This window comes from Salvelinus alpinus, chromosome 26 (assembly GCF_045679555.1).
Source record: "Salvelinus alpinus chromosome 26, SLU_Salpinus.1, whole genome shotgun sequence".
In the NCBI taxonomy this organism is placed as follows: domain Eukaryota; kingdom Metazoa; phylum Chordata; class Actinopteri; order Salmoniformes; family Salmonidae; genus Salvelinus; species Salvelinus alpinus.
This window is the reverse complement of record NC_092111.1, coordinates 14940700-14964744: the sequence shown is the minus strand read 5'-3', so window position 1 is coordinate 14964744 and position 24045 is coordinate 14940700. Positions and strand designations below refer to the sequence as shown.

At 42.0% G+C, this 24045-nt stretch overlaps 1 protein-coding gene across 1 annotated transcript in view; it reads left to right on the top strand.

Annotated features, from left to right (window-relative positions):
• Window positions 1-8966: 8966 nt before the first annotated feature.
• The window catches only part of LOC139554802 (teashirt homolog 1-like), a 35917-nt gene continuing 20838 nt past the window's right edge, over window positions 8967-24045 (top strand). The window contains exon 1 of the mRNA XM_071367955.1: window positions 8967-9963. Within this exon, the coding sequence (XP_071224056.1) occupies window positions 9924-9963 (40 nt within the window). The 5' untranslated portion in view covers window positions 8967-9923. The remainder of the gene's footprint in view (window positions 9964-24045) is intronic.

The window sequence follows — 24045 nt, the reverse complement described above, 5'->3', positions numbered from 1 at the left end:
GTAATATAAGGGCACAGGGCGAGACCCAGATGCAGACACTGGAGGCAGATGGTTCGGGTCTCTGATATTTATTATAATCCAAGGCAAGAGAATGGTCGTGGACAGGCAAAAGATCATAAACATGACAAGACAAGACGAACTGGCAACAGACAAACAGGAAACACTGGAATAAATACACAGGGACTAATGGGGAAAACGGGTGACACCTGGAGGTGGGTGGAGACAATCACAAAGACAGGTGAAACAGATCAGGGCGTGACAATAAGCAATCGCTTAGGGCTACCAGCTGCTGAGGGCCCCCGGACAAAAAAACAAATAAAAATCAGTCAGTGTCTCAACTTACTGTTGAGCGTTAGATTAGTAAAATACACAAGGTGCAATTTAAAAATTTGCTTGTCCAAAGGCAGTTTTCCTCTTGTTATGTCAGTCACTGACAATCACTCAATTAGCCCATGTCAGCAATAAAATCTAAAAATAGAATGGTAAGTTAGTCTACCCAGCCATCTAAACTTGTAGTAATCATGGCCAAATTACCGTCTGGACACGAAGAGCACATGCCCAGGAGCCCTGGCCTCCAGGTGGCCCCCATTGATTTTGTTAGTAACTCTCACTCAGATATCAAATTAACATGGCATAAGTAATGTCATAAAATAGCAAATTTCAGGAAATTTGCTTTGAAACTACAAAAATATATCTCCACCCCATGGCAAAATGTGTAGAATTTGAGTAAATTTGCTTTTAAACTGCAAATCTTTCTCTCCGCCTTATGGCAAAACGAGTAGAATTGCATGAAATTAGTTATAAAATTGCAACATATTCTTTCCGCACCATGGCAAAATGTGTAGAATTGCAGAGATCTTGCTTTCAAACAATGATTAAATTAAACAAAGTAGAAAAATTGTTAGGGACAAAAAGGACAACAATGATGAAAACAAAAGGTAAGTAGGCCTACAACAAAGCTAAATGCAAACTGTAAATAGGACTATAGCATAAAACATGGCAAACATTAAAATGTTTGAAGTTGACATGGAATAATGACACAGTAAATGTTTTATTATTGTGGTGTAATTATTACTAACCAACACATCAATTTAATCAGCCCAACAATTTGAAGACGCACAAGCAATCACCAGAGACTTGATTTTGTTTGTGTTCTCTCTGTGTGAATTTTTACCTTCAAACAATTAGGCTTCACAGTCTAACCATTACATCTTAACAACGAGCAATATTGTTTTTAATTATCTTAGTCAATCATCTAAATTTCTTTAATAAAAGTCATTCTTTTTTGGATCAATTCAATTGTAATAGCATAGCTATAGCCAGGGCCGACCCTGGGCATAAGTGACATAGGCAATCACCTTGGGCCCCCGACCATAAAAATAAATAAATCTCAGTCGGGGTCTCAACTTACTGTTGAGCATTAGAATAGTAGAATACACAAGGTGTAATATCCTGAAATTTGCTTGTCCATCAGCAGTTTTCCTCTTGCTATTTCAGTTACTGACAGTCATTCAATTATCCCATGCCAGCTAATTTTTTTTTAGAATGGTAAGTTAGTCTACCCAGCTATTTAAACTTGTAGTAATCATGGCTGAATTACCGACTGGGCACTAAGGGCACGTGGCCAGGGGCTGTGACCTCCAGGTGGCCACCATTGATTTTGTTACTGCAAATCTTTCTCTCCACCCCATAGCAAAATGAGAAGAATGAAATTAGTTATAATATTGCAAAACAATACAAATACGCACCCATGGCAATATGTGACTCACCACCTGGATTCGGACTTATGTAGCAAAATTTGAAATTGTGTTTTTTACATTAGATAAAAGTAAAGACTCAAAGCTACAAAATGGTATATCATACACTGCATTTGAGGAACAATGGGAAAGTAATTCTGCTTTGAAAGTTGATCAGCTTGTAAACTCACTTTTGAGAAAATTGCCTTTGAATGTTTTGGTATCTAGTGAAGAGCTCTTCTTTGTCTACATCCATTCAGCCTCGCTTTAGCCCCACCCATCTCGTTTCCCTCTCGAAGCAAACACTTGACGCTCTGGCCGATGATTTGTTTACCTCTGAATAGCGTGAAAACAGCCTAACCAGCTCTGCTGGATACAATTTCTAAATGCGAGGTTGGGGTCCCCCCAATCAAAACTCACCTAGGGCCCCAAAAAGGCTAGGCTTTGGCTATAGCAGAGCAATTTAATTATGAGTGAATCGATATCTGTAGATCTTATACTGTACATGTCCACATATCCATAGCATGCTCAACACCATTTTAATTTAGCTACGTACTAGTATCGCTCTTAATGAACTTGCTGTGCATCTGTCATCCTCAAATAACGTCCATGGGACGTTTCATCATCTTGGGGCGTCCAAATTGGGGTAATCAAAAGACCCCGGCAGAGATTATGAACCTTTAATTGCGTTGTCAAAATTACGGCATAGTGTGTCATCTCTCGCGTCTCTACTTCAGATACGTTTCTTCATCAGCATTTGTTGAAAAACTACAGAAGTAATTGAGTTGTGGGTATAAAGCTCTATCAAAGCTCTTGTTCTTCTAGGCTAGGTGACATTTTAATTATACGTCCTTATCTGATAGATGGGGAGATATACCTTGTGTCAAAGTAAACGCCACTTCTTTATTGTTTTTTAATCATATATGCTTATATTCATGCTGTCAATGGATGCATGGGATTTCATTTGACCCATCATTGATTGAAGATTATGTACCATATAGAGGAGGTTTATCGTAAGCCACAAATCTCTCCGATTAGAAGAGTGTCTTGTTACTTGAATGACAATGAGAGCAAAAAGAGACTTAATAAGTGAATGGCTATATTTTATTAGAAGTTTAGTAGAAGTATGTTATGGTGAAAAGACTTTGTGCCCGTGGAAGAACTGCAATCTTGAGCTGACAAGCTTACAGTTCTTCCTCAGGCACAAAGTCATTTCACCATAACATTATACGTAGTTAATAGTACTTCAATTGTAAATAGTACTTATACCATTTGATTACTGATTGAGTCAGTAAGTAATCAATGTAACAATGGTGAATCAAGAGTATAGCTATGGACCAATAGTACTCTGACCAATGAGTCAGGCTGTAATTAGGACAAGTTACAGTACATTGCAACGTTATGAGCATCATCACATTCGAATGGCATGTCCAATTATATTATGGAGTTGAAGCGACATGGAATTTATCCCCCACACTAAAAAAACCTTGATTCTATAATTCTATCAGTGACCGTTGCATTGGTGTGTTATGGCTGGAGGGTCTCTGTTTGCTTGAGGTGATGCCTTAAACAATGATAATGGTGATAGTAATAGTAATAATGGTACACATATAACCAGGCAGTTAAAGGTCTTTCTCTTTATTGTGCCAACAGCATGTTTGCATTCAACTGTATTTGTCTGATTAAATATTTCTTAGTGTGACTGATGAGGCTGTGTGATAGCAGGTCAAAAGAGGCATCACACTCAAACATTTTATCTGAAGCTTTGATAAAAAATGTAGTAGTTAATAAAAAATGCATGTAGGCATAGCACTTTGTATCCAAACTTTACATTTAATAATTATTATATTGGAAGATAAAATGGAAAAACTAAATGCGTTAATCAAGTGTCAATCAGTGACAAAATAAATACATTGGCTAATGTATGTAACATATTTTCTTCAATTGTTGGCCTATAAAAGTAATTTCTAACTTTCATTACTTTTAGTTTTTGGATATTCCATTGTTGCCATCTTACCCATTTCCAGCTTACATTAAGGGCAGTAAAGTTTGGGTAGAGAGTAATCTATCTCTAGCTAAATATCTTATCCTTACTTCATCAATAAAAGGGTACAAATGTTTTGTCTATATACAGGTACATTTTGTGTATACTGCATATCACATAAATGTTTGGGATGAGGTTGTTTGTATAAGTAAACAGTACACTACTTTTGGAATGTTCCCTCACCTTCTAGCACTGGGCCTTCAGCCAATGTAGTATTTAGAAGCAGGGGTGAAATAGTAGTTCCATTCTCACTGGTATCACTGTACACCATCCATACAATCCGTGCGTGTTCACGTCAACCAATCTAAAAAAAGAAAGAACAAGAAAGAAGAACATAATGTGTGCAAATATACAGTACATGCCAACTACACGAACATGTTCACATGTACTGAGGGGAGTGTTTTTCAACGTAGATAAAAAGGGAGACGGCGGTGACACAAAACGAGGGTGACTCGTCATCGTGTTGTCATTGTGTCAGTATGAAAAGGTACTTGATATGCGCAGAGGGGGGGAAATGGCACTATGCCATGTTATTGTTTGCGAATGTGTAAGATCTTGACATGTGTGTGGACATGTGTGATGGCGTCCTAGGATTTGGTAGCTTGGAAGCTTTTTTGGACCATAATGCACTGATTCATTATGACTGGCTGTAAGGAAGGAGAGAAAAAGAGGAAGAAGAAGAAAAACATTTCAAATGCACGAGCACCTGGAACTACACATCTAAAAAAAAACTCCCCATTTTCCCTTCAATCTTGTCACTGGATATGCCATACTTTTCCTCAGACACCCACTTCCAGGGAACTGCAACACAATTTCCAGAAAATTCCAGGGAGCGCGGAAGTGGATCCAATGCCCAGTGAGTTATGGTCTGGCCTCCCGGTTTACGCTCCTTGCTGTTACTGACAATGGTAGCCATGCTCTCACTAGTGTCATACCATGGTGCCGTCCGACTCTGCATTCAGCCACTCTCTCTTATGATCGCACTGTTCTTTCAAAAAAAATGCAGTTACTTTCCAATGTTCACCATAGCATGAATTGTGTGGTGTAAAGTTATCAGGATGGCTGCTTTTAGTTCTATTCAAAGTTAATACAAATGCTGGCTTCAAATTCGGCTTTTTTTGTGTCCTGTAGATTTCATGGCCTTGGCACTATGGTATTGTGGAATCTTCTTTGAAATACCTAAGATAAGGTATACCCAATATGTAATTACATTCACACGGGCAATAAACTATAATGTGTTAGGAGTAATGCGTCCTTACCTATGTTTCTTCCTTTCACTAATACATAAAAGACCAGCAAATTGTGAATAGTGGTGGACACTACAGAAAATACTCTGCTGTTAACATTGACTTACACATTACGACAGGTTATGCATGTGCACGGGGGACGTACAGAGAAACCACCATCTTGTTTTCCAGTTTAACCCTATGTGATAGGGCTTGCGTTGAGTCATCAGGGACATTCAGCAACAATTATAGTTACAATGTAAGTTTATGGGGCCACAACACACTGATAAAACCACATGTGTGTGAGTTTGTGTGTGTGTGTGTGTATGTTTGTATGTGTAGGTGTGAGTTTGCAGGCCAGTGTATGTGTTTGCGAGCCTGCATCCGTCTGCAATGTGAAGGCATGTGTGTATGTGTGAGTTGCATGAGACTGCCTTCCCTTGGGCTGACAAGAAAGCAAACAGCACAATGTGATCTTTGGTGTGTAAAAATCTGGATAATATCACATTACACATAATATGTGTATCTAAATTCCATAAGAAACAAATGTAGGCCTACAATATACCCTCAATTAAAATATAAGCCGACAATATACCCTCAAAGTCAGATTTCAGTCCATATGATCATTATCGCATAACCATTTTACCACATTTTCAATACCATGCATATTATGAAAGTGTTCATTTTCTCAAAAATTATTCATTTAGCAAATACAAAAGGTTAAAAACAGACATGAGGATGACCTAATTATTTTCCCCATTACATCTTATTGTAAATACAGTAATCCCTCGTTTATCGCGGGGGTTACGTTCCGAAAATGACCCGCGATAAGTGAAATCCGCGAAATAGAATTTTTTTTTTTTTTTTTACAATTAGCAACTATTACATGTATACAAATACAGTGACTCACGTGTAGGCCGTTTCACTGCTCTTCAGACTGGGCCGCTGCATCCTGACTGCGCTCTGCAGTGTTCTCTTCTTCTGAAGCCCGCGGTGCAGGTGTGTTTGTTCGGGAGAAGAACATAGTGATAGGCAGCTGTTGTCGCTCTTTTTTTCTTCTTTGCAAAAAGATCCTTGTACACCGACATGCCACCATCGATTACGTTGGAGAACTGTAATGAACGGCTCATCAAAGGGTCCCATTCCTCAGCTACTCGCTTAAGTTCAGTGGCCATTCGCACCATGGTTGCTAAGCGACCAAGCGTTAGTCCTTCCTTCCTTCCTGGCCAACTTAATGTAAATTTGCCAAGCTGTTTTATGTACGTACACATAACTGCACGAGACGACAAAATTATAGCACAATTCGTAGCATGTTTTGATACAAGAAGCGGGAGTGAGTTTTTAGCGAATCAGAATGCAGAGCACAATGCACCAAAAAAAAATAAAAAATGCATTATGAAAATCCGCGAAATAGCGAATCCGCGATAAGTGAACCGCGAAGTGGCGAGGGATCACTGTACAACACAATGCATAGTGAAAATGTTTTACACTCAGGGCTTTTTAGATGACAAAAACACTATGAACTCTGAATTAAACAAATTCTTTAGCAGGAATATTGTGTGCAAGTTAAATCAGGAATGTCAAATGACAATCCCTTTGAGTTCAAGTTGAACTGCGTCCTTATTGAGGCCGGTGCTGGAAAGTATGGTCTAGAAGTCTTTTCATTCAATATGAACCTTTATGATGTAGTCGTAAAGTTCTCCTGAGCAGGTGTTTGCCTTGAGAAAAATATTTTGATGTGGTTTTCTGTAATCATTAGAGCATTCAATAGTGAATAACAGGCAACAACTTAGGACCTACAATAAATGCAATACACTCCATTCTACACAGTTTTGGATGAATAGTTTGTCATTTTTCTAATAGCCTAATTTCTAAATTCTGTTAACTGGTCTATACCTAAATTACACCAAAGATGCCAGCAATGGCTTATAGAAAGAAATGATCAAATCAACAAGACCAAACAAGATGCACAAGGGCGCACAACTAAGGCAGGATAAAAGGTCTCAAAGTTCAACATTGGATCTAATGTATAGAATTCAATAAGGTATCAATCTGCACAAAACATATATTCATTGTTTTTGACAAAGTTGACCAAAACGTTTTTCTGGTTTTGTTATAAGTCTTAGCCTAACAAATCTCATTGGTATCCTATGTTAAATTAACTGTAATAATAATAATAATGACACTAATAATAATAACAACAATATTAATAATAATAGCAATATCTGTGGAAAATAATGTAGCTTAAGAATATGAAATTATCTGACACAAAACCTTTCAAGACCAATTAAATTCCAATATTCAAACTGAACACTTACAATTGTAAACGCAGCTAGAGAAGTCTTATCATCTTTAAAAACTCAGTAGGCCTATTCACTATGAAAAAGCTCCTGTAACACAGTGCTCTGTCCATAAAGTGCATAAAACCCTCGCATGTCCTTGCCAGCTCTACTTCCACGATGCACTTTCTGATTGAAGATTAGTGACGTAAGAAACATCAATCGCGACAGGCATGTCGAGGTAGATGGAGGAATGGATAGATAGACAGATGTTGGGGCGGTACTTGGAAATATTGCCACATTATTAGCCCCCTCCGACAACCATTCTGCATAGATGATAAATTTGATAGCATGCTGGCAATGTCTCAAGTATGTCGCGCGCACTGAGAGGTAAGGATTTATTTGAGTGGGTAAAATCCTAACGATAGCCTATTGGTTCATCATCTGTTACCTTTTGACTTGAGAAAAATATCTAACATAAAAAAAATGAAGTGCGGAGTGGCATGAACAGATAGAGAGGTTAACATATGGTGCAAATTCCGAAAACTCACCAGGGTCAGTTAAACAAGGTTCGTCTGCCGGCCGCCTGGGCGTTGGGAAATTAATCCGTCTCGCAAAAATGCAGTCGTGCGCCCGAGAATGTGGATGAGTTGGTGCATTAGCAAGAAGCGGCAGCCATGGTGGTGATGGAAAATCTCCAAAATATCTGATGTATGGGGTGGTGGGTGGAACGGTGCGTATCTACCGCTGAGCAACGTAACACAGCTTCAATGCTACCGAAGTTATACGCTAGCCTACTTAGCACCACCAAACGTGCTTTAGGTAACACATGTAGCCAAAATAAAAGAGCATCCCATTAAAAAATAGAAGAAAAACTCAACTTCACGGTCAATTGGGGTTCTCTTGATGTCCTAGGTTTAGAATACGTTCAACAGCTTGGCTATCTGAGTTATTGACCAAATAGCTACTCTGCCTCAATGCAGTCGGGCAGAATAAGTTGTTGTATTGACATGTTAATAACATAGTGAATGAAATGGATTTAAAAATAAATGCGCAGGGATGGAGAGCAGTGCACTGTTTCAGTCACAGTGGACTTGTGCACTCGATGCCCCGCCCCTTCCCATGCAAAGTAGTCACTTCCCAGCAAGGTGTAGCGAATCAATCTGCAACTTCAATGCCCCCTTTTTTAGAGGTGTCAATGAAGAGGTACAAAAAAACAACTCCTCCCAACTGCTGCCTGTATAGATTTTTTTTTTTCAAGATACAGAAGCTTTGCAATCTAATATATGGTCTAAAAAAGTTAATGAAAGAATGCATTTCAGAAGAGAATTGAATATCAGAACACATACAGAATATCCCGTCAGTGTTCTTTTCTGTGTTTTGTGATGATCATTTCTCTCCATTTTGCAGTCCGTGTAACATGAGGACAGTAGCATAAGACATACAGTACGTGTAGTCTCATACGCTCAAAACTAATTTGGTGAAACCAACTATCATAATGCATGGACGTGGAGAAGATTTTTTCCAGAGCATTGCATTGGACATGCGGTGTTTTATAATCCTATTATAGAAAAGAATAGAGAGAAAACAACAGAACAATTAAAAAGATTGACAGGTGGGCTCTGACTGTAAGAGTGACGCTTCCAGAGGGGTGGAGTAACAGAGAGGCAGGAAAGGCAACGCGATGTGTCTGTCGATCAGTTGAGCCTGTCTGATCAGTCGCGCATCCCCCGCATGTGCGATACATATTTCTCACTGCGGAGACGAGACTCCAGCTTCACTATGTGGAGTTAAAAATAAGCAATACATCCACATTCGTATCGTTTCGTGGAGTAGCTGTTGGCGTTTCGTTTGTTTATGAAAAGTCTTTGGAGCAGTAATACACCAACTGTCCACATGAAAGCCGAAAGGGCATCATTTTTGTGAGCTTCGTCGGAATAGGCTATCCGAGCCTAGCTGTGGGTGTTTAGTTTGCGCGAGGAGACGGAGAGTAGCCTATTGGCGGCATAGCCATTTGATCTGTAATGCTGTGGTGATATGACTGACACGGACTGATTGACATAACCCTCTAATGTCAATCTCCTTCTATCCCATTTTGTGTCTACTTGCAGAGATTGAACAACGGAACAGCACCTGTGCGGAAATACAGTTTGGAACGTTATCCATCGCCGTGGAAGTTTGATACATTGAAAGACTTTTACTTTCAACGCGAAAATCTGTTATAAAGTGTCGTTCCGGGGGTGGAATCCTTTTTTTAATGGAAGCTCCGCGGACTGAAGAAGCTTTGGCGGCTGTCCATGTTCTCCACTGCTAGACTGAAACGTAAAACAGAGGTCTTATAAAAACTGTTTTCAACTCAACATTTCCAGAGAAACATCATTTTGTTTAGGGATAGGCTATTTGTTTCTTCACATTTGACAAACAATCGCTGAAAGATGTTTAAAAATAATAATACTTTCACTGACGCTTAGACTTCCTTTGCCAGTCAAAGAACGGGATTCTACATTTCTATTCCGATTCTATCGAAGAGAAGGACAAAACGACGTTATTTTATTTGGTTTCGTCGCACTGGTTTCCTCTAGGGTCGTCTTTTATTTTGGTCTCTGCATGAAAGTCAAGCGGAAAGTCTACCAGCAGCATGCCGAGGAGAAAGCAGCAAGCGCCAAGGCGGTCCGTAGGTAAGCCCAACTCTGAAGTCTATTTCCCCAATTCCCTCCCATAAAATCCTCTCAAGTACACATTTTCCCATCCTTATTTCAAATAGCCCTAAGTAGACACACATTCGAAACATAAATATAGCCTACTATGTTATACATATTTAGCTACAATCAAAAGGAGGTGAACATAACATATTTTTTTGGTCCAGAAAAGTATTCAGGCCTAATTCAAATACTTTCCTTTTTTTTTGTCACAGGTTCATATTCACATATAGGTTGTCAAAACCCATAGGCCTATTGAAGTTGTATACACATATAATATACCTAATGCAATTGGACGTGTGTTTGATCTAGTAGCATATCTTCGGCTTTAAGTACCCATGAAAACCTAGTCGCTGGCGCGTATTTTAAGTCTCTGCGTTACACTCGGGGATTGCCATCCTTGATTTGATGCCTGATTGATCGCCTGTCATGCGACTACCTTTGATCTATTCATTCCTGTTAAGCGTCAGTAAATCATTCACTATGGAAACACGCATGCGCTTGACAGCTTGAGCCACTCAATGGACAACTTTTTCCCCTGTCGAGAAGCAGGAGAAAAGACAAATTGAAAGAAAAGTTCCCAAGCGGGGTAAATACTTTGCGATTAATGACCAGGGGGGGAGGGACAAGGGATGAGGCGGAGGGAGGGTGCTGGGGCGTGTCAAGATCAGAAAGTAACACTCAAATACTCTTAAGAGTACCTACAGTACGTCGACAATATCCTTCTCAAAGAAGCAACTTTAACTTTCCCCCAGACTTACTAGGCTACTCTGTACCAATGCAATGCTATATTCAACCCACAATAGAAATAGCTTTTTTCAGAGTAGCCTAGATTCTATTCTAGGATATAGACTATGCAGTATGCACACATTAAAAAAATATTTTTTCGCTTTGATAGTGCATTTTTTTCTCTATTTTTGGGGAGGTGCACAAAAATGTATTTGACACACATAGGAGTTTTCATGAAGTATCATGAAAGATGACCAGAGTTGAGCCTGTCATTTTGGAGACGTTTTTTCTTTGTCTCTTATAACATGGAATGATTGACAAGGATTTCCACCAATCCCCTAATGAGAAATCTGCCTTTGAAGTTCAGGCATTAACGACTGCTGCTGAACAAAACACTTCTAGAATATTAAACAGACTTTGGAAATGTGAAGTTAAGCAGGTTGGGAAGGAGTTACTTTGAACTCGGTGGGGTTGTGAATTCAGCTTGAATGCAGAAATATAAATGTGAGGATATTCTGGTATAAATAGGTGATATGGATAAACTAGTGAAAAAATGGTTACGAATGAAAAGGGCGTCAGGGAAGGGGTTTTGTCACTAAGCATGTAGGCTACAGTCAACTCCTAATAAATACAATGGCTTGAGACTGTCGTGAATGCATGTACTAAATCAGAGCATTCAATTACCCGGTGCAAAAACATTATTTGGGACCGGTAAACTGCAATGCACTTCAACATAGTATGCACATATCCAATGTGTACACTTGAAGGGGACTATATTGTATGCTTTAGCCTAGTACAAAATGTACACAATGCTGCTGAATTATCTGACCCAGCAGCTTGTGCACTCAACCAAGCCATCAGCTCCCTGCTCGACTCCCATCCAGCTTTTGAATATTGATTTAATTGTCTGATTTGTGACGGGAACATACATCACTGGCAGTAATGGTCAATCACAACTTGGCAGGCATCGTCTTTCCATTATTTCCAGTGTGTGACACATGGTGGTCTCCATCAAAACACTGTGACAAAAACTAGTTTGTTTGAGTGTGTGTGACAGAGAGACTTCTTCATTACTGAAAAAAGCACCACTACCCCACCACTTACACACAAACCCAAAACATGTATTGTAAGTTAAATAAAAATCTTGACTTAAACATACACTGCAGTCAGGAAAATAAGAATGTGAAAACAACTAGCTTTGTTTTGCTGAAAAGCGATTGAATATCACTGTTTTAAAATAGAGGTCCATGCTTTAGTGGTGGTTTCTAGCCCCTTGGATGCCGCTGTACCTTGTGTCTAGTATGGCCAGTAACTATACATAATCTCCCCTCCATTTGTAACAACATGGCTGCATCTGTTCGTTTTGGCAGTTCCGTTCAATGCGGTGCAATCCGAGCAGCATCGACTTTTGCTGCAGTCATTTGTTGACGTTTGATCTCCGGAGGGTGCTTCGTGTTCATTTTGGGTGTGTTTTATCACTCTTATTTGGAGTGACCTGCAAGTCCAGGGTAGGCTTACTGTACTTGATACATTTTCAAGCCAGAGGTAAAAAAATTGGTAGCCTATGTAGCGCGAGTGTCATTATATAATAGTTTCTGAACAAATGGGCCCAGAGAAGCTTTGTTATTTTCATACTAGAGCTTATGAGTGACATAACCTTTGACCTGCAAATGCTGCTTAGATATGTTATAAAAAATATTGTACCACAAGAGTGCAGAATGCCAAGATTCTCTCCAAGGAGGTTATGAAATTGAGGCCTTGTCTTGTAGTACAAATACCCTTGTCACTTATTGTAATAAGTGTTGATTTCAGGACAATTTTCTTCTATACCTCTACACTGTAAAATGTCACGGTAAGGCCTACCCAGGAAAAACTCCATAATATTCAGATACTTAATCATCACCTCAATGACACCAAAACAAGAAACGGCGACCAATGAAAACACACCTTTTCTGTGACGTCGATCAATGCCTCCTTTTCTCCCCAACCAAACCCTGCCTGCTACATGAAAAGGAGTCTCAGTCTCTTAATTATCACCCGAGGGAGGGAGGGAGGGAGGGAAAAATAAGTCAAGCTTCCTCCCTTCGTACGACGACAAGCGGGCGGCAGCTAGCAGCATCGTTAGCCCGACTCCATAATTATCTGGGATGCTGACGGATCTAGCGACAGGGCCCCGCCGATTAATGCTGACAAATTCAGCAAGGTGTCAAGTTCCGCAGCTGGCTTGATGTAATCAAGTTGATATTAGCTCAGGTCCCCACACACAAGGTACATTTGCTAGCACACACACACACACACACACCTCCAGTTGCAGTATTAACTCAATTCTTTCGAAGGGGTGCAGGGTGGGGGGCTGCAGCTAGGTGACAAATGAACTATCTGGCTAATCAAGTTGAAGTCGCCGAGGCAAACGAACACTGCTAGATAATGGCGGATCTTAGCCGAGTTTCCATGAGTTTTGTACAGGTGTCCTATAACAGGGTTATAAGATGTGCTGGTTCAGGCATAAGTACATTGGATATGTTGTATTGCATATTGTCCTGCATCACGCTGCTTGATTTCTATCTTCCATCTGTACAGTTTGTTATGAAGTGGGTGTTCCATTACGGACAGAGATTGTGTTGCATGGTGTTTCTCTTCCTGTGTTTTCAGACCAAACGTTTGGTAGCACTGCAGGTTGTCAGATCTCTTAAACTAAGCTGTGGTACAGTATGTGTGAGTCTGTGTGTCTGTGTGTAGCAGCCACTGTCTCTTTACCCTAGCTATAGTCGAGGATATGCAAAGTGTCATTAACAGTCGACATTGACTCTAGTAGTCGATAGTCATGTTTGCCCCCTTATTTCTCAACGCAAATAGTTGCAATTTGCATATGGGGTCGCAGCCAGTAGGCCTATAGGAAGTCAAAGAGTTACACACACACACACACACACACACACACACACACACACACACACACACACACACACACACACACACACACACACACACACACACACACACACACATATATATATACACCCACCCCTCCACACACATACTCCCGTTCCTCATCTACGTGGAGGTTAAGTGACAAATGAAGATCGATGACTGCTCTTATGGAAAAGAAAGGGTGGTGAAAATATGCCTGGATTAAAAGAGCGCCAAGAGAGTGGCGGTGTGAAGGCGTCCGCCTCAGGAGCAGCGCCGCCGAGGTAAAACTATCCCTGGGTTTAACGAGCTTTCTCACACACACACATATATATCTTTCCACAACCTCCACACCTACAACAATGAAGAACTTGCTACAATCCTGCAGTTTAGTCTTCCAGTACGTGAATTCTAAACCATAGTATCCAAGGAGAACAGAGCAGCTGTCTTTCCTCTTCATCTCCCCCTCCCTCTGTGTGGCTTGACATCTCATCTGTCCACTCGTTTCTATCAGCGTGAGACAGAGACGGAGAGCGAGACGATAAAATGAAAAGAAGAAAGAAAGAGCGAGTCATGACCCAGAGAGGAGGGAGAGTGGAAGTCCAGAGTACACTCTTGAGGTCAATGTGTACTCTGGGGAGTCCCTGTCTGAACGGGTTCCATCTAAGCCCACGCTCTGCGTGTGTGTTTTGGTGGAAGTTGTGTGTTATTGTTACAAAGCAATGTGTGTGTCATTGTTTTTCCGCCTTTCTTATGTTTCCTTTGACCTCAGAGGATAGGGGTCATTTATAGGCTTTCACTCCAGTCGTCTCTGAGTTTATGTCAAGGCTTCTGTGTGTGAGTGAGAGTGTGGACCTGTGTCAGAGTCGTCCGGGTGTTAACTGATAAGTGCCAGACACGTGGGATTTTTGTGGCGGGTGTATGATGTTAGGCAGTCCTCTGTCCATTAGCTCATTTCGCTGTGTACTGAATTTCGCTGTGTACTGAATTACAGTATGTGAGTTTGACCTCTCTTCATTTTTCTTTTGTTTTAACAAACCGTTACAGTTTTATGAGGAAAAGATTGATAGGACTGTGAAGAGCCTGTTTAGTGCATGTGGCGCAAGGCCAATATTCTATTTTATATTTTGGACAGTGACTTTCAGCCAATACATTTAAGCCAATATTATTTGTGACCATATTTAGCATTGATTATATTTAATCTGAATGACCAATTAAAAATAAACTAAATGCAACTCTCTGATGTCCAACTTTGTAACTGCCTTTCAGAAAAAAATCAACATTCTGGAACTTTGTGTAGCTCCTCCCCAACTTCCTGTTTCCTACTTCCTGTCTGAGCCTATCTGTACAAAACTAAACTAAATCATACAAATAAAAAGCATCTTTATTATTTCTTTGTTTATTTCCATAACAGAAGGTTTGAACACTAATGTGGTAGAGTGCATTTAACGGTGAGTGGAGGGAAGAAAGAAGAAAGGGGGGGGGCTGCGAGGAAAAGGTATTAAAAGTGACAGATGAACAGGAGTGGGGAGAAATTCTCCCCCAGCAGCTGTGACTGCTGCCATTACCCTGACAGGTGTCAATTAAGAATTACTGCCAAGGTCCCCAGTCATTTCTACTACACCCCCCCCCCCCCCCCCCCAGCCCAGCTGTGTTGTGTGTGTGAGAGAGAGAAATAACATTTTACCCTTGTCGCTGTGTTAGCATGTAGCCACAGTCGCAGCCCTCCCTCCCCCCATTGAAAATGAGCCGTTGGGCGGCAGCTAGCTGCGCTAATCGATAACCAGTGTATTAGCAATTATTTTGCCCATTGATTTACGAGGGACAGTAACTCCCGACGCGGTGTTATTAGCCTTTAATTAGATGTCTGCACCACACACACACACACACACCTGCCCTGTTGCCAGGTGGATATATGTTGGACATCAACACACACACATGGACGTTCACACACACACACACACACACACACACACACACACTGTCCTACAGCTGTTGCTAGGTGGATATATAGTTCCTTAGAGGCAGCAGGGTTTAGAACAATCACTCTCTATCATATCACAGGCCCTACATTTGATGCTGAGGAGCCTTAAGACCCTTGGGCAAGCTGAGGGAGGGGGGAGAATGAAATACAGGTCCATTTCAGATAGTAGTTTCATTGTGTGCACTTGTACTCTGGATGGAGGCTTTTGATAGGGTAGCGTGTATTAACGTCTACTTAACGGTGGCAACATTGTTCCATATTAGCTAGTTGAATCATGCTAACATAGAATCAAGTCACCTGTCACGAACGGCCAATTGACACTTGACAATTTTCATGACATCGGCATCAGTTTCCCCATGCTTAGAGCACGCAAATACTAAGGATGGATGGGTGTTGGAGTTTAGTGTTCCAAGTAAATTGTGCCAGGACATTCTTCGGATTCATTTGACGTCTGCGTTGATCAAATATCAGATTCTCTTCCTATCACTCAGAGGACATTGTTGTGTCAGCAAGGTTAATTTTATCCCAGACCCAGATTAAGTCTATTCCTCGAATAAAAAGCATTCTCAATTGAGAATCTCCATTTAAAATTGCTTTTAGTCCCACAGACCAGTACCAAAATACTTTGTCTGAGTGCATTTCTGTTAGCCAGCCCCAGTGAAAATAGTATGTTGAACCCCTAATCAGTGGCTTGTAACACTGACTTCAGTCTATAAGGCTTTCTAGACACAACAGGAGCATCGATAAGCCATACGCATCTGTGACTGAACTGCCATACTTGGAGAAACATCCACGAACAACAACACATTTAACTGAAAAGTAATATGTGCCACTTTACAAGACGTTGTTGTATCATCTTGTAAAAGTTTAATTTGAAATGTGTCAAGCCCTTGTTTTGTTTTCCCTAACTTACTTGTAGGGTTAGAGTCGAGATTTTTACATTGCGATGCTCCTCATCTTTTTGTCCCTTCATTCATGGCATTTCGATATACAGTGCTTTCGGAAAGTATTCAGACGCCTTGACTTTTTCCACATTTTGTTACGTTACAGCCTTATTCTAAAATGGATTAAATAAAAATACTCAGCAATCTACACACAATACCCCATAATGACAAAGCAAAAACAGGTTTTTAGATTTTTTTTTGCAAATTTGTTAAATAAAAAACTTAAATATCTTATTTACATAAGTATTCAGACCCTTTGCTATGAGATTCGAAATTGAGCTCAGGTGCATCCTGTTTTTATTGCATCCTGTTTCTACAACTTGTTTGGAGTCTACCTGTGGTAAATTCAATTGATTGGACATGATTTGGAAAGGCCACACTGGTCTATATAAGGTCCCACAGTTGACAGTGCATGTCAGAGCCATGAGTTCGAAGGACTTGTCCATAGAGCTCATAGATATGATTGTGTCGAGGCACAGATCTGGGGAAGGGTACCAAAAAAATTGCTGCAGCATTGAAAGTCCCCCAAAACACAGTGGCCTACATTTTTAAATGGAAGACGTTTGGAACCACCAAGACTCTTCCTATACCTGGCCGCTCGGCCAAACTGAACAATCGGAGGAGAAGGGCCTTCGTCAGGGAGGTGACCAAGAGCCCAATGGTCACTCTGACAGAGCTCTAGAGTTCCTCTGGAGATGGAGAACCTTCCTGAAGGACAACCATCTCTGCAACACTCCACCAATCAGGCCTTTATGGTAGAGTGGCCAGACGGAAGCCACTCCTCAGTAAAAGGCTCATGACAGCCCGCTTGGAGTTTGCCAAAAGGCACCTAAAGACCTGAATGCCAAGCGTCACTTCTGGAGGAACCTGGCACCATCGCTACGGTGAAGTGTTGTGGTGGCAGCATCATGCTGTGGGGATGTTTTTCAGAGGCAGGGACTGGGAGACTAGTCAGGATCGAGGCAAAGATGAGCGGCGCAATGAACAGAGAGATCCTTGATGAAAACCTGCTCCAGAGCGCTCAGGACATCAGACTGGGGCGAAGGTTCACCTTCCAACAGGACAACGACCCTAAGCACACAGCAAAGACAACGCAGGAGTGGCTTCTGGACAAGACTCTGAATGTCCTTCAGTGGCCCAGCCAGAGCCTGTACTTGAACCCGATCGAACATCTCTGGAGAGACTCGAAAATAGCTGTGCAGCAATCCTCCCCATCCAACCTGACAGAGCTTGAGAGGATCTGCAAAGAAGAATAGGAAAAGCTCCCCAAATATAGGCGTGCCAAGCTTGTAGCGTCATACCCAAGAATACTCAAGGCTGTAATCGCTGCCAAAGGTGCTTCAACAAAGTACTGAGTAAGGAATCTGAATACTTATGTAAATTTGATATGTCTGTTTTTGTTTTTAATAAATTATCAAATTCTAAAATCCTGTTTTTGCTTTGTCCTTCTGGGGTATTTATAGATTTATGAGGCGGAAAAACAATTTTAATACATTTTATAATAAGGCTGTAACCTACCAAAATGTGGAAAAAGTGAAGGGGTGTGAATACTTTCCGAAAGCACTGTAAATCCACGACTCTTAAGTCTGTGTTCTCAGTATATCACGACATAAGACAAATAAAAATTGGTGCTGTTTTTACTGTGAGGTGATGGATAAAAGCTGGCCTCAGCACATGAGACTGTGTGTCGGGAGGGGAATTTCGCTGGGAATTTCTATCTCCAAGGAGTGTTTATTTAACCGATAAGTGTCTTTGAAAAGCAATGAATATCATTTTTTTTTTTGGACAACAGTTTACTGGGCTCTGTAGATAAGATACTGCATCTGGGAATGGATACGGCCCACAGATGACAGTTTGTCCTTGAGACTGGACCAGACGCCTGGGTTTTTGCTGAATCCTCACCTCTCTCTCTTTCCATTTTTCTCTCCTTACTCAATCTCTCTCTGTCACGGTCTCTCTGTCTCTCTCTCATCTTTATTGCTATCTCTCTATTCATCCATCTCTTCCGATCTCTTTACCTCTGTCCTCTTTCATATTCTCTCGTTTTGTCTACTCTTTCATACTCTCTCACTATTCTCTCTTTATTTATCCCCTTCCCTCTCCGGTGTAACCGGACAGAGCCAGCAAGCCTGTTTTGAAAAATATGAACTAGAAGACAAAAGGAGAGAGTGTTTCCTATGCTGTACTCTGGCAAACCCATGTGTATATGTGCATTTCCTTTGCATAGCACTCTTAATAGTCATGATGCGCCATACATACTAGGTGTAGATTCTCCGTAGGTTTTGGGGAAGGAATTTACTGTATAGTGTGTGTGTGTTGTCTGGTTTATTCGACGCCACATGTGGCCCCAAAATTGCCCGAAAGCTTTATTTGATCCGACGCGGACTCAGACAGTGTCAGTCACTGGGGGGCTCTAAGCTCGGCTCTTAAGTCGTCTTTCTTAGGAAACGGTGGGGTGCCCCCAGACCCCCTCTCTGTCTGTCTCATGACTGCCCTGTCACCTGGTCTCTCATAAAGTCAGTCTGAAGACTTGTTTTTGTGTCTGACTCTCAGACTTTCAAATTGTCTGTATGCCTTTTCAGTGGATCTCTCGTATGGTCCTTCTTTCCGTCTCTCTTTCTCATGTCTGCCTTGTCACTCAATCTCTCATACAGTCTGTCTGAAGACGTGTTTGTCCGTTATTCTGACTCTCATTCAAGTTGCCTGTCTGTTCATCCCTCTGTTTCATAATCCTGCTGTCTGTTCGTCTTTCCCACAGCGGGGGAAACTAATCAAGCCATCTGCAATGATTGAATTATGTCTGTCTGACACAGAGAGTGAGACAGCTAGAGTCAGGCAATGATTAGCTAAGTTGAACATTAGCTAACTATTGTGGCTGACTTAAACATCCATGTTTTCCAGATCACTGTCAATCATCCATCAATCATTGACCCAGTTCGTTGTTGACACCTTGAGTATCTGTCTGCCTTTTGAGGTCACAGGTTCAGAGGTTAAAATGCTAATTGTTGACTATAGATGTTAATTAGTTGTTTTTGGTTGAATTTCAACAAATGTAAATTTATCCAATGATTAGTGTGACTTTGAGGGGATCCCTTTGATCACATAATGTGATCCAAGGTGATTTGTGATCGTTGATTCTGCTCTCTCCATGGAATGTAGTGGAGCTCAAACACACACTATGTAAGTGTGTGGTTTCACTGCTCTACAGATTGATGTTCAATCGCACTTGATCATTACACTGATAACCTGGTAATCGAGAATTAGAGATGTCTGTTCATTGCCAATAGTGGAAGGGCCATTAGCCACGTGCGAGTGTGCGTGCGTTACTGTACAGAGGGATAGAGTGTCTAAGTCTTGGGGCAGACGGTGAGGAAAAAGGTACTGAGAAAAAGAGGGAGACAGCATGATGTGAGAGGGGGAGAGAAAAGGCCAGAGGTGGAGTGGTAAAGAGGAAGAAAAGAGGGGAGGGCACAAAGAATGTAAAAGAGGAGGAGCGACAAACGGTGAGGGAAGGAGGGGGGCAGGTTGGGTGGGAGAGTGGCATAGGGGAGAGAGACAGAAAGAGCATGAAGGATAGAGAGAAAGAAACATGCAACAAAGAAGTAGTGAGAGAGAGAGGTCAGCCATGCCTGCCACTCATCACTCACTCCTTAATGACTCTCTTTTTTTTCTCTCTCTCTCTCCCTTTTCCCCCGGGAGTCTCAGCTCGGCCCAGTGGCCAATCAAATGAGGTCATCCAAAGTTCACGACCCCCACTACCGCCCTGGTCCCACACAACACCCATCCCTTGTGTGTGTATTGTATGTGTGTGTGTTTTTGTCTGCCAACTTGCTGTTTTGTTTTTTAAGAAACACATTTTTCAGACATCTGAGAAAATGGCAGGTGTGGGTGGATGTGTCTACAGTACATGGTTGATGAAAGACTTCTGTCAGTGAAATATTTTGTTTTTCGTTGGTCCTTCGTTTGGATATCTTTTAGATCTGCCAGGTAGACCAGATTGTATGTTATGGTGCAATAAGGCATTTTTTTTCACTGTTTACAATTATGAATTACGCAATAATATATTCTATCGAAACAAAGTCTGTTATAGTTTTTGTACTTTTGTTCAGTCTTCTGTGTGTGTACTATGTATTGCTTCGATGCTGGCTCGGTTCCTATTCCAGCTTGCGCAGGGTGTTGACGGACCAGGTGTGTGTGTGGTACCACAGTGTCCCATTCCCCTTGGCACGGTTTGTCAGCTATCTGGCTCTGGGAAGCGTCAAGCAACGCAACTCAAAGTGAAGCCTTTTCACTCTCTCCCCCTCACACCAAATTTGGGAAACAGCTGGAAAGACCATGAAGATGATTTGTCTCCCTCTGCTAGTGTGTCTGACAGCTTCTGATGCACCACACACACACGAGCACGCAAACGCAAGGTAGACACACACCCACATGCACTCACACTCCCCCTTGAGGAGATGTAAAATGAACAGTCCCATTTAGAGATATTCAGCATATTAAATTAAGTCGGTGTCTCTGGGGTGGATGGAGGGAGATTTGATAGGGTTTAATGGAACCAGTGGAACTTTTCATTATGTGTGTGTGTGTGAGCGCATTCCTACGTAGGTGTGTGTTCTCAAATATCTCTATGCAAAGTTTGTGAACACACACACACAGGGTCGTGTATAAAGGGCTGTGCTCTCTTGGTGCTTGTTGCCAAAAAGGCCCTGATTTCCTTTAGCCCAGCATGGCTGGGTCATACATCACTAAGGGGCCTCCCAGCTGCGGTGGCAGGGGCTGACAGAATGACACGTGTCATTTATCATAGAGGGGCCAGGCCTTGGGAAACTACACAGACTGGACCGCACATGACACTGCCCGAGAACGAGGGAGAGAGACCGAGCGAAAGAGGGAGAGCTCAGAAAGGGTTGTCTGTACGATACACAGATAGAATACACAAGGACACAGTGAGTAAGTCTCTGTTCATTCTATCCTCTACGTATCCCTCTATCCCTTCTTTCTCTCGTTTCTTCTCTCTTTCCCAAGCACCCATCCATAACCCCGCCCCTCCTCCCGCCTCTCCCCCTGCGACTTCTCCTCCCTCTTTCCTTCCCTCCATCCCTCCCACCAAGTCACTCGCCTGGCCCCCTTTTCATTTGTCTTCATGAGCCTCATTTATTTTGGATGCCACATGCAAGCTGACAGGCATCACTCACTACTGCCCTCCCTGCACACACACACAAACATCGCCCTTCCCGACTTTTTCCGAGGTCAACCCAGCAGTCACGCTTCTCCATTTTACCTCGTCTCCCCCCTGTCTCTTATATCCTCCCACCACCCCCATCAACATTGCTGCCGATGGATGTGTCTTTAAAGCAGAGATTGATTGCGGATATCAGAGTTATAGTGTCATTTATCACGGTAGGGGGGCAGTGGATATCGTTGCGATATTCGTGGACACCGTCTGGGTGTATGTGTTCATGGGTGGCACAGTGTGAGTGTGTTAGGTGTGTGTGTGTGTGTGTGTGTCCGCGTGGCGCGGTATGTATGTGGCACGGTTGGTGGGCACTTTGAGAAGCTGTGCAAAAGTTTAATTGCCAGGGCGGTAAGGTTCTCTTTCGTCTCCATTTCTAAAATGTTCGAGCACTCCATAGTCTACCCTCAGTACGATATTATGTTGTGTTGAGCGATGGTTTCCTTCTCTCTGTCTGTCCATCACTCACCATGCTCCCTCCTTCACTTAATGCTTCTCTCTTTCTCCCTCCTATTTCTCTTTTTTCTCTTCCTCCTCCTCCTTCCTCCCTCTCTTCTAAGCTGTTATGGATGGTTTACTAAGAGTCATGTCCCTACCCTGGGAAATCTCAACACAGGCGCACGCGCGCACACACACCACTGTGAACACACATGACACACACACAAACACACAATCAGAGATGTAGGCATTGATCCCCAGTGACGTGGTTTCTTCTGTGAGAGGCCAGTTTGTGATTTAGTGCGTCTCCTCCTTCAGGGGCTCTCTCTCGTTCCCCCACTGCCTCCCTCTTTTGTCAGTTCACTGTCACGGCCATCAGGAATAGGCCTCACGCCCCCCCACACACACACAAACACTCCCACGTGGGCTGACAGAATTGTTACTCTTTCTTGACCCCGTTTTGTTTTTATTTTTCAACGCTTAACTTTCCAGTAACACTTCATTTAAACTGTTTAAATGAAGTAGCTTGACAACACAGATTAATGCAATGATGTAACAAGGTATATTTTCTGTCACGTTGTTTGCATTGATGTGAATGGAGTTGACATTGTTTTGTGGAATGAAGACGATGTTCTCATATGATCAGCGAATTGGATTTGGCAATCAGTGTGTCCGTACGCGCGTGTGTGTGTATGTACGTGCGTGTGTGTGTGTGTGTGTGTATGTGCGTGCGTGTCTTTCCTCTGATCTGACTCATCCACAGGCTGTGGGTTTTCCCCGCAGAGACAAGGGGTCAGTTTCAGGGAAGAATGTGTGTGTGTCTTGTGTGTGTGCATGTTGTTCCTCAGCGGTGTACAAAGCGGACGGCCCATGTGAATAGAGGGGAAGGCTGAGGGTACAGGGAAGGGTTGATTGATGGGTTATTGTGCAACCAGACATAACTGGTGAGGTCATGGCCTTCACTCACTCACTCACTCACTCACTCACTCACTCACTCACTCACTCACTCACTCACTCACTCACTTACACAACTATTCACTCCCCTGCACTGCCTTTCTCCCTTCACAATCCACTTTGTTTTCTTTTGTCTTTCCTTCTCCTGTGTAGTTTTTTAAAATTCATTTTATCCGGTTTCATTTTAGACTCTATTCACTGAATGTAACCATTGAAAAAAAACACTGTCTCTGACTCCTGAGAAACTCTAGCAAACGATCAGTCCAAAACAACTATTAATGTCACTTTTGATTTGCTGCGGAGGTTTTTTTTACGGCCAATCCGATTGGGCAGCAACCAGTGATTATCCAATTAGGGAGCCTCATACTAACTTTTCTCCCTCATGGGAAATGTTCACCAAATAAAGTGTGACTGATGCAACAGGGGTCATGGAAAGGTGTATCTGAGCAATACTTTTGTTTTCTCTCCCTTGCCATTTTCTCTCCTGTCCTCTGCAGAAAGAGAGTGATTTATGGTAATTATCGTCTTTGGGGTCATCCATCAACCCGTTGTTGCTAGGCGATGGGAGCAGCTGTTGTTTGGGCCAGGGAAATTCCACTGTCAGGGGGCAGTACACAGGTGACTTCAGGGGGAGATTTAAAGGGACAGGCCCCATTTTTTTGTTTTGTTCTTTTTCCCAGAGAACTCTTGTACATGTTGATTTCAGTTTGTTTTAATCTGTTTTTTGGTTTGGTCAGTGCAGAGAAAAGACGAGGATAGATAGAAACAGTAAGGACTGAATTTCGTCAAGCTCCCAGGAATTCCTTGAAGTCAAACAATGCCTGCGGAATGAAGAGGTTAGATAGTGATACAATGATGATTCAATTTAACCC